This window comes from Pogona vitticeps, chromosome 1 (assembly GCF_051106095.1).
Source record: "Pogona vitticeps strain Pit_001003342236 chromosome 1, PviZW2.1, whole genome shotgun sequence".
Taxonomy (NCBI): Eukaryota; Metazoa; Chordata; class Lepidosauria; order Squamata; family Agamidae; genus Pogona; species Pogona vitticeps.
Window position 1 is genome coordinate 200,777,032 of NC_135783.1, and position 12,161 is coordinate 200,789,192.

General features: G+C 40.2%; 1 protein-coding gene across 2 annotated transcripts in view; it reads left to right on the top strand.

The window, feature by feature from the left end:
- CHN1 (chimerin 1) overlaps window positions 1–12,161 on the top strand; it is a 141,795-nt gene that overhangs the window by 38,200 nt on the left and 91,434 nt on the right. For both annotated transcript variants that reach the window (XM_020805156.3, XM_078394068.1), the window contains exons 2-3: window positions 1,423–1,461; window positions 4,275–4,330. In XM_020805156.3, coding sequence (XP_020660815.1) covers window positions 1,423–1,461; window positions 4,275–4,330 — 95 coding nt within the window. The remainder of the gene's footprint in view (window positions 1–1,422; window positions 1,462–4,274; window positions 4,331–12,161) is intronic.

The following is a 12,161-nucleotide window of genomic DNA, read 5'->3' on the forward strand; positions in this document are numbered from 1 at the left end:
AGGTAAACAGAAGTGACTTCCATTCTTTGATTCCCCAAAGAGGTCAAATGTCCACTTATTTAGAACTGAGCCAATTAGACACCGTGGAGCTTGTTTCTTCCTATCTAAATCAATTGGTCTCCATTAGTAATACAGTAATTAGGTAGTTCCAGATAGGACTACAATGCAAATGTGTTTTTGTAGATGCTAACACTGTCAAAAGGGCATTTCACTTTGGCTCTTTGTCGCCGGTGATGCAATGTATGGGGCGTGGGGTGGGCCCTGCTGGTTTTTTTAACATGGAAACAATAGAAACAGCAACACAATACTTTGAAGTCACCATACAAGACAGACTACTCTCTATCAGTTCTAGCTGGATCTTTTAAGAAAATAACACCAATTCAAACTGGAGAGTAGTTTAAACTAGTCTCTTAAAGAGACAAGCCCTGTATGCAACAAAGTGTTACTCGTAGATCTAGCACTCTGTAGGGAATTGATATGCTGCTCAGCGTTTCACCCCAGAAAGCAAATTTTGGTTCAGACCCTTGTCCCAACAGAAGTTATTCCTGAGGGGATGGGGGGGGAGAGAAGTTAGAAATTCCTGTTTGATTTCATATAGTTAGGTAAAAGCTACAAGTAGATAGAGATTTCAGGCTTTCAGAAAATAGCAGAATTAAGGAAGTGGAACTGCAGCATCAGTGAGTAATAGTAGGCCCTAAAGACTATATTAAATTTAAAAACACAACCTTTTCCTCTTGTTTCTTGACATGGAAACTTCTAATCAATTATACTATAGGGTAGCAAGAGCGGCTGTGTAAGTGACAGTAATGGGGAAATCACAGAATATATTTTTAAAATTGTGATCAAAATGCTGTCTATGCTAAAACAAGAATTGGTATCTTTGACTGGGTAGGTTTGACTTTGTGATGACCTTGATGATGATCCCCTGGGCTTAGCTGTACTGTAGCTGCAGGCGTCTGTAAATGATGGCACTTGGGAGTCTTGTAGAGCTAGTTCTGAGCCTGGCCAGGAGAAGCAAATTCACAAGATCTCTTAAATATATGAACAGAAGATCTCTATGTAGTTTCAGATCAATTCTTCTTTTATAGGTTTAACATATTTCATCTTTTTCAACGTTTTATTAGTTTTAGTGAGCTCAAAGTTGAAAAGGATGATCAAGCTGTTATAATTTTATTTTCTTTACATTTTGTAGTGCTTAGGTTTGGGCTGCTCTTTAATGTGAATACATCTGGGCAAAATGAATTATTTTCTAGCTGTGACTTTTGGAAAATCAGCTTGAAAAATGAACTGCTAAATGTAATGGCATCTCCCTACTATGTGCAAATCTTTTGAATGTTATTAACCTCTGTTTTTCCGCAGTACCTTCTCTTTGTTTGTTGCTTGTCTTGCTATGATATTTATACATGTTATTGTTTGTTTCAGATACTGATGAATACAGGCCACCAGTATGGAAATCTTACTGTGAGTATTTGATGAGGTTATTTCTGAGGACACATGCATAGAACACAAACACCCCTTTGGCATTGTCAGTATTTTTAAATTCATCCAATGGAGTCTTGAATTGAGAGACACATTGTACTTACAGTCCTGTTTGACGGGCTGTGCTCTGCAGTGGCGGAAGCCAAAGGTAATGCTAGAAGCTCTGTACTGTACTTTGCAAAGAAGATATCTTAAGTTCAGATTTTGACGGCCCGGTTTCTTCTGTTCAAAAAACTAGGATTGTGTTTGTGAATTGTAACAGGCAATTTTGTATCCTGATGTTCACTAGTCCTGTAAAGCGCTGCTTTTGAACCTTGTGCCCAAATTATGATTGACTTTAGCTGTGATGGTATAGTGAGTGAAGGGTATGATACTGCACTTTGCATTGCCTCTGTTAAAGGAAGAGAGCAGCCACTTTAGTGGCTAAATCTACCTGTTTTCAGGGGGAAATCTTTATTAAACCGTTTGCTCCTCATTCTGAGTATACATATAATTTCGTACATACATGCATTAGATGAAAATATTCATAAACCGAAGTCCTGGAGAGATGCTGAATGATCTAACCCTTTGAGGTCATTATAGACTTTGGGGTGAAGTGTGGTCCATGATGTGGAGGAATGGGGCTCCCCCCCGTTAAATTTAACCCTAGAATTTGCTGCAATTTTCATCTGTTTGTATGATTCTTTATAAGAAAAATTGGAACAATAAAAGATTGTTCATCTGAAAACAGTTTGATTTAGATCAAAAGAGGTCTGTCTTATTTTTGCTTTCTTAGGGAGCTTGAAGAAGCTGGTAGTTGTATACTTTCCATGTGTTTTTATCCTGGGGCATTCATTTGTCCCTGCTACAGAGTAGCTGGTCCACAGGACTTATCTGTCATTATCATTATTTCATTACAGTGTTCACTAGTGATTTAAGTCAGTTCTGGATTGAAATTAATGTAATGCCATCCTTCATTTCATTTCATCCGTGTCTAGGCTTTTTTCCTCTCCAGAGCCTGGAAGGAACTGCCATGCCTTCAAGAATCCCCTGCCCATAGCTTGCTATCCCATAATCGCTATTGTCAGAACCTTTGTCTGCTTCAGAGCTTCTTAAGGGTCCCACTGTGCAGCTTTTGAGTCATAACTTATTATATCAGTTGCTTGTCATATGCCAAGCCAGTTACTTAATATAAAACCATTAACACGAAAAGTGACTTGAAGCAGGCTTTTGTCTTGAAGCTGATGATTAAAGGATAAAATTGGCACTCATTGTGTCGCTTATATTAAACATCATTCATCATAACAGTCATACATCCAGCACTTGTCATCGAGAAATGGATGCGAGTTGTCTCCTGTTGAAAATAAGAATAATAAATCTATGAAAAACAACCTTTCTTGAAGAAAGTGGGGTTGTGTCTTGTTTGTTTATTTTTGTTCATTTTAGAGTATATGCCAGAATCTGTAGGAGTAAGGCGGTTCAGCCTTTATTATAATGAAGACTTGCAGACAATGAGACGATGCCCTTCTCTTGAGTGGTTCTTATATGGACGCTTATCCCCAGTTTATTTAAAAATCATTGTGGGCACTGGAATCTGTTGTTAGATATTCTGGCAATAATCTAAGCTGAGAGTAAGGAAATAGGGCTCTCCAGATGCTGCTGGACTGTAACTCCCATCATGCTCCACTGTTGGTCATACTGGCTAGAGAAAATGGGAGTTATAGCCCTACTATATTTGAAGTATCACATTTTCCCCGTTATTGATAGAAGTAATGGACTAGAATTAAACAGTTACATTTTGCCCTTCCCTCAGGCATGTTGGTATTCTGGTAAAGGAATAGCTATGTACTACTGATATGTACTGGTTGAAAGGGTAGCCATGTTTGTTTGCGCAAGCTTTATAGGTGAAAACAAAGTAAAAACAGAAAGTTTTAAAAAAAAGACAGAATGTGTGGCACCTTAAAGACTAACTCTTATATTTTTAAAATGTGAGCTTTCGTGGACAAGTCCACTTCATCTTGTCTGATGAAATGAACTTGTCCATGAAAGCTCACATTAATATATATAGGTGCCTCCATGTTTTTGTCTTTTTTTACTTTTTATTTTGTTTTCACCTTTAATACTGATATGTGCTTTGTTTGTGGTTTATTATGTGTTTTTGTAATTTGCTATTGAATTATGATCCCCGGTGTGGTGTAGTGGATAGAGTGATGGACGAGGACTTAGGAGACCTGAGTCTGAAGCCTCCCTCAGCCATGGAAACTCACTGGGGGTGTGGAAATGGTAAAACCGTTCCTGAAATATCTCACATACCTTGAAAGCTGTATTAGGCTCGCTCTAAGTCAGTTCCAGCTTGCCAGCATATAATATCTAGCAATGAATTATAGGTGAATTTTGAACCGAATTTAATTATGAAAAAGTGGCATCCAAATAATCTGATCATGCTGGTCATTGGTGTAGAGAAATTGATTTTCTATGAGAAATGTAAAAAGGCAGTTTAAAAGCTAATAGTGAGTATCCTGTTCCATAGCTTCACCTCCACAGCGGGAGTGACATCACCAGTAGCAGCAGATTACTGCATGTTAAAGAGTTCCTTCTTTGATTCTCGGTTGCAGGTAACTTGCATACAGTGAGACAAAGTCACACACAACCCAAAATCAAAGTAGAAACTCTTAGCAGCAGTTGGGTGCTGCCCTTGATGTCACTCTTCTTGTGCCAGCAGAGCAGCAAAAGAGGATACTGCCCAGCATTCTGATGTTTGAAACAAGTTTTGTGGTAAGTGTTATAATGCAATTTATTTCACTTCTGCCTCCTAGTGTATCAGTTGCAACAGGAAGCACCCCATCCTCGAAGGATTACCTGCACATCTGAGGTAAGTGTCATGAAATCTTTAAAAAGAAAAAAGAAGATGCAGGCTTTTAAAAATACAGAATATGTGTCTTCAGTTTCCATTCTGATTATTACCAGGACCAGGTAAATTTACCCAAAGAGAAGGGGGGCTACTGACATCCAAAAGGCCTCACAAAGCTTAACTGCCCCTCGGTTTTACATATGCCACCCATTTCTTTACCTTTCCACAAAGGGCTGTGTCTCTCTTTGTACAGAAAATGCCTTTTCTGTTTCTGATTTCAGTTGCGGGAAAACCATCGTTTTTCCTACCAGAAATGGTGTCTGGAGAAAATTGAACCCTACCAGGGTGAAGATACCTGCTGTTTAATGGGGATTTCTTGCCTCTCTTGTCTTGCCCATATTCCCCATTAGGGAGCACTCTTCATTCGGAAACATGAACAGAACAGAAACACCAGGCATCTTCCTTACCGTGGTGTTACATTGCTTTCCATACACACCATTTCTGTGAATTCTGCTGTTGCTGTTCTGTGAAAATGCCTCTGTCTATAAATAAATAAATAAAAAAGACCAGAACTCACAGGATAAATGCAAACTAGTTGTATAATTATTTATTTAACAGGCTTTCACGTGGGCTGGGATTCTGAGAGCTTTTATGTTTATCTAGATGAAGCCAGAATGAATTCACCCTGATCTGTAAGAGTGATTCAGTTTCAGTGGTTGAATCATTCCTCAGGATCTGATTCTCCATGGCCAATAGTTTGCAATGTGGATCTTTTTTCAACTACAGTTTCACTCATTGCTTGTTTGTGAAATCCAGATAGACCCCCTGGTAATCTTTAATAAAGATAAGAGATAGTAGTACTGTCTAATATCTTAGATCAGGGGTCCCCAACCCCCGTGAAGGACTGAGCCGCCAGAACAGATGAGCGGTGAGCAGGAGCTAAGTGGTGAATGAAGCTCCGCCTCCTGTCGGCGCACTCCTGCCCTGTTTCCCTGAAAATAAGACCTAACCTGAAAATAAGCCGTAGTAGGATTTTTCAGGATGCTCATAATATGAGCCCTACCCCAAAAAATAAGCCCTAGTTAAGTGAAACTCCGCCCTCCACCATTGTGCAGCAACCAGAAGAAGATGACATGACTGTATTTGAAAAAATGTAGATGGTTGTACATCCCCTGAAAATAAGCCCTAATGCATTTTTGGAGCAAAAATTAATATAAGACCCTGTCTTCTTTTCGGGGAAACACGGCATTAGGTTCTAAGCCACTGCTGATCTAACAGGAGGCGTAGCTTCAACTGCAGCTCACCTCCTGCTCCTGCTCGACATTTCCTTTATGAGCTCGATTCAAAGCTATCCTCCAACAACCCAACCTACTGCATAACAAGTAAGCCACCCACCCACCCACCCCATATAGTCTTCAACTAAATCAGTCCCTGGTGTCAAAAAGGTTGGGGACCACTGTCTTAGATGATGTGGGAAAAGAATATCACTCATTTTTAAAATCTCTTCTACTTGATAGAACTGAACTTATACAAAAAAAAACTGAATTTATAACTGTAGTAGCTCAGGTCACTATGTTGGTGAATTTGTCTTCTAGTGAACAGTTTTATTTATTCTGTGGCAAGCTGCTGGATCACAGAGCAGCATCAGATTCAATTTTTAATACACTACAGCACGAGATCTGACTTGTTATAATACAACTGCAAAACAGCATTCATACTAAAGGGGCACTGAAAATGATTAAAGTTTTAAATTGTATTGCAACACTTTCATTATGAACCCAAGAGAAAAGAAAATTAATCTTCAAAATGTGTTTGTCACTTTGACATAGCTTTAAATATAGGGGAGCACAGATAGTACTGTTGTGGCCTTGATAGCTTATCTTGCTTAGATCACAAACAGGATTAATTTACTGAATTAAATAGGAATTTCTTTGTGCAGTTCTCTCTCAATTAACAGTTCCGGTTCTTCTAAATATTCCTTTTCTTGGATATGAAATAATAAAGTTCTAAATATTAGAGTTTAATGAGTGTGGAGTAGCCGTTGTTTTTAAAGAAGATACTTAATTTTAGTAATATTAAATTGGTAATCATTTTAGTATTTATTTAGCCAATGGTGATTTTTCTCCATGGAGATAGCAAATGATCAGAAGAAATTAATGGTTTTGCTTTTCAGCAAATGACGAATATCCTATTAAGGGTTTTCTCTTGTGTGTTATTAGATGCATGCGACTCATCTCCTATTCTTCATTTAACTCTTACAGTGGGCTGAGATTTCAATAATAATAGTGCAAAATACATTTCCATTTATCAGAACAACCCAAATAGTTCATAATTGCTCTGATCCATTTGGAGAGTATGAGTGAGCACAGATACTGGCTTTCCATGTGCATCCTGAGCTGGGATACATGTGTAGGTTTTGCATTCTCCGTGCTCGAATGCTCTTATCTATGGGCTAATAATGAACCAGTGGCCCTCTATTGGCCTGTAGCTTTCCTCTGCCCCATCAGGACTGATGGGAGTTGCACTGCAATATCTGATGTGGAATCAAAAGTTCCCCAGTCTTGCTTGGTCTTAGAGCTAGAATACAGCATTCGTCAGATCATCATCAGTTATGCCCATACAGTATTTTGTTCTGTTGAAGGAAAGACTTTATTAAGAACTTCCCTTCTTCTTTTGCTGGTGCTGGACATCTACAGTTCCAGAACAAGAAGCAATGTATCTAATTAAACCTCATATTCAAGAGTTTCAGTGTTTTTCATTCTCTAATCAAAAGAGGGAGCAGTTCTGGTGAGTTGGGCAGTACACAAAGCTTATTCACAAAGAGCAGAAATCCTTACAGAAGTGAGGTAGGAACAGATGTTCTTCTTCAGATGCGCAGTGTCTCCGTGGACTATGGATCTGGAGCCAGTGTCCTTTCAAATTGACACACAAATCCCCAACTTTGCTTCCTTTCCTTCATCTCTATGCCATTGTCTGCTTTTTTCTGTCATTATCCTCCCAAATGCTTGCTGTGGCCCCACTCCTTTCATCATCATTGCTAGGTCTTTCTTCCTGGCTTTGGGTGGTTGTGAGAGCGATCCTTTCTTGATGGTCTCTGCTGTCTCAACGCATCCTTCCTCCTATACATCTTCCCATGTTTCAGATTACTTCCAGTTCTGATAGAAATTTACGCTAAAGCAGCCTTGTGAAAGCAAACGAGGCAAGGGTTGCAATGCCTTTGGTATTTAAGAAGAGCTTTGGGGGTGATTTTTAAGAATGAAATTAATGTGGGCTCTAGAGTCAATCACACTAATTCAAATGATCAAGGTGCAACATCAGCTAAATGTACAGTAAATATCATGATTGTGTAATGATTTATAGCAGGTGTTGGTACAGCACTGAGTGAAAAGATCACAACTGCAGTTAAGTAGTTGTGCTTATTAGCATAACACAGGCTTGGGGAATCTTTGGCATTCAGATGTTTTGGACTAAAACTCCTATCCTTGACAATGCAGCTTGGGGTTTCTGGGGAGCTGAGTTCTAAAATATCTAGAGTCCAAGGTTCCCCTGGCTTTCATACACAGCCTGAGAAAAATGAAACAACAGTACTGTACCTGGTTGTCTGGAGGCAATGTAATATAGGCAAGTGGCCTTATTATAACTTAACTGAATGCTCATCTTTAAAGTAAAATGGAGAGAGAGAGCCAATAAAACTTTTTTCAATGTCTAGGACTTGCCCGAATGTCACTGTAGCCAAATTGTGACAATGTTGGGTGTCCCAGTGCCTCCAGATGTCACAAAGCACATCCAGTGTGGGTCAAGGTACATGTTGATGCTTCAGGAAGCCAGGGATCTCTTTATCTCTTTATTTGTAATTCTGTAGGAATTGAGGAATTAGATGAGAAAAGCAATTAAATTCATCTTTATTCAAAAACTGAATTTATGTATGTATTAGCCCAGGAGGTCTTGAAAGGTTCTGAGAAGCTTAGCAAAGTAAATTTGGTCAGTATACCACCTGCCTTGTGCACACAACTGCTGTGTCTAAAATGTTACAGTGTTTTCACAAAGTACACTTAAGAATGCCTTTTATTCTCTTCATTACTTATCTGCATTACTAATATTTATTGTAAGAAATTTAAAAGAAGGAAGTAGGACTATATCAAGAGCATACCTAAACAGAATTTAATTGAAGGCAGTGTGGATTTTTTAAAATTTGGTTTGCAGTTGTGCAGACTGTAAGCAGTGATTATAAAAACCCCTGAGCTGTAAAATTCTCCCTGTTATTTCAGACATTTGTTTCCTGACATGACTACTTTTGTATAGAAGGCTTCAGACAGCTGAAGTCACCTTTCAGCTTCTGTTGCTCTGTTCATATAATTTTTTTGGTTCCTGTAAGTTTCAACATGGCAGAGAGATGTTGATAGTATAAACAAACATGCTAGCCAAAGCAACATTTAGACTTACGTTTTTCCTTTAATGAGCTCAAGATAGTGTTCATGGATCTTGTTCACTGATACATTGTATCTTCACACAACCATGTAAGAAAGTGATTGGCCCAAGATTATTCAATGAGTTTAATGGCTCTGATGGGACTAGAACCATTATATTCAAAGTCCCTATCAAGTCCCCTAAGCACAGCACCAGGACTGACATCAGTGTTGTTCAACAGCTTTATAAATGATTTGGCCAAATCAAACAAAATGGTTTTTGGGGATGGGGGGAGGGAAGGTTCTATATCTGGGCAGGAATAAATCACAGATAAAATATGGGTAACATATGGTTTGAAAGTAGTGCATACAAGAACTATCTCAGGGCTTAGACACGAATCAGCAGTGTGATGCAGAAAGAGCAGAATGAATGAATGAATGAATAAATGAATGAATGAATAAATGAATTAATAAATAAATCTGATGCAATTGTAAGCTGCATTGATAGAAATATAATGTCCAGATTAGTCTCCAGAGGGAAGTAAGACTACCACTTTGTGGCTAGTTATCCCATGGAGTACTGTGATCAGTTCTAGATATCTCAGATTGAGCAGGATATCTGCAAGCTTGAATGGATTCAGAAGAGGCAGAACAGAGATGATAAAAGGTCTGGGAACCAAGCAATGTGAAGAATGGTGAGGGAGTTGGGTATGTTTAGCCAGGAGAAAAAAAGGATTAAGAGGTGGTAGGTTAACCATCATATATCTGAAAGGCTCTTCTGTAGAAGAAAGAGCATGTTCATTTTTTTCTACAGCTCCAAAAAAAAAAAACCCAGACCCACAATATTCCAATGTCAATATGAAGATTTTAAGGAAACATTGGGAAGATTGTTAGGAAGAAATAATAGGTGAAAGCTATTTGGCAGTAGAACGTTGGGAGTGGTGGACTCTTCTTCATGGAAAGTTTTGGAAAAAGAGGTTGCAAGGGCCATCCAGTCTGCTTTAACAGTGCATTTCATGTACCCACAGAGAATTGGATTAAGTTACCCTTGGGTTCAATTCCAGCTCAACTGTTCTGTGACTAGAACGTGTCTACTCAGGGCAGTTTACATGTAATATAAAAATAAACTAAGATAAAATCCAGATTAGTCCAAGATGGGAATGGAAAAAAGAAGAAAAAAGAAGGAGAGAAAAAGAAAAGAAAAGGGGAGATAGGTTAAGTAATGGCTGTAGGGAAGGCCTGCCTGTATAGTCATGTCTTCCGCCGCCTAGAGTGGTCGAAATGACTAGATAGGTGGGGTATAAATACAATAAATAAATTTAATAAATAAATAAATAGTCTTGAAGACCCTCAGTGAGGGAGCCAGGAGGATCTCTACATGCAAGTTGTTCCAAAGGCGAGGGGCCACGGCCAAGAAGGCCCGATTTCTAGTTTTCTAGGGAGATGATCGAACCCTGCAGGACCCCACCATGGGGCCGATACATTCTCCACCCTGATTTCTTAACTTGTTCAGGTCTAACAGTTCTGCCATTTGTGCTATGCCAGCGTAAATACACACCAGAGAAGCCAAAAACATGCAGCAAAATTGCAGGGCACTGAGATGTTTCTGTGATCTTCTCCTGTCAGTATCTTTGACCTTTTGTTTTTCCTCTTAGATCTTTTCACTTGCTTTAGCATGGGCGTGTCTAAGGGATTGGAGGCAGAGAAGTGGGGTGAGGTCTCATACAAGCAGTAATTGAACTGTTATAGCTGTGCAAAAAGATTGCAAGAAAAAGAAGGGAAAACCTGGACTAATTTTTTTAGAGTAGATAGGGAGTTGTGGTGCTGCATGTCCCCTTAACCCAACTCCACTCACTAGCCAGTGCCCAGTGCTCATCTCCTCCCACGACTGCCCAGTCGCAGCAGGAGTGCGTGCTTCCCTCCTCCACCCCCTTTGGCAGCCAGCCACTCAAAGGCAGCACGGCAGGAATCCCTGCCTCGCCTCCTTGTCTGAATGGCCACCTGCCGGAGGAGGGAAGCATGCGCTCCTGCTGCGACTGGATGGTTGCACAAAGAGGAGGAGACAAGCCACATCCACCAGCTGGTGAGTGGAGGAGCTGGCGGGGAGAAAAGGAATGTGTGGCACTGAAAGGCCATGCTGATGACTCGCTACGGCCCAGCACGAAGTGACTCGTGCCCATCCCTAATTTAGAGTAATAGTAGGGAAGACATTTCACACATTAAACTTTAATTGTATCTGGTCCAATATAATTCTCAGGATCATAATCTGAAATTCCTCTTATATCCGCTCTGAAGCACTCTGTTCTATAATCCCATGACCTTTCCCATTCATTAGTATTGTCACAGTCACTCATACTGGACTCGGTGAACTGGTGCCTTGGTTTGCCCTTGGGCTAGATTTCTCGCTGGACTCTATGGGCAAGAGAAATGATGTTGTTCCTAGGGCTGAGCATGTGGCCATTGGAATTAAAGATGGGAAGCTTAATCCCCAAGACAAAGTCATAGGGGGATGCAAGAGTGACAGTGCCACCAATGGGAGACGATACCACTGTTGTTAGGGGAAATCACTCTGAAGTCTGGGAAGGGATGTGGGTCTTTCTCTGTACAACATCGTATAATGGGCTAGGAGTAAATCTTCACAATTGTCACTTCTGGTTGCTTGGCTTTGTTATTTGAACAGTGAGTCCATGTCCCTCTAGGTCATTTGTAAAAGCAAGGTTGTATTCTGAAGAATACAGAACCAAGACCCTTTGTGCATGGCAGGAGAGGAAGCTGAACACGTTCCATATGCGTTGTCTTCGACACATTTTTTGCTATCACCTGGCAGGACAAAGTTCCAAACAGAGTAGTCCTAGAATGAGCTGGAATTTTAGCATGTATACATTACTGAAATAGCGAGAATGGCTGATGATCAGATTCCAAAAGATCTCCTGTATGGAGAATTAGTGCAGGGAAATCGCCCCATAGGGAGACCACATCTGTGACACAAGGATATCTGCAAGCGGGATCTGAAGGCCTTAGGCATGGACCTCAATAGATGGGAAACCCTGACATCTGAGCGTTCAGCCTGGAGGTAGGCAGTGCATCATGGCCTCTCCCAATTTGAAGAGATCCTTGTCCAGCAGGCCAAGGCAAAGAGGCAGTCCCAAAACCAGCCCTAAACAGGGAGCTGGACAGGGGACAGATTGTATTTGTCTCCAGTGTGGAAGGGGTGGTCACTCTCGAACTTCTCAGCCACACTAGACACTGTTCCAAGACCTCTATTCAGAGCACGTTACCATAGTCTCTCGAGACTGAAGGATGCCTACTACTACTACTACTACTACTACTATTCTGAAGAAGAGAATAATCTGACTGTGCACATTCTCTTGGGTGATATCCGTATTGGTTTCAATGGGTAACTGCAGAGTATTTCTCAGATGCCTAAATTTCAATCCAGTGTACGA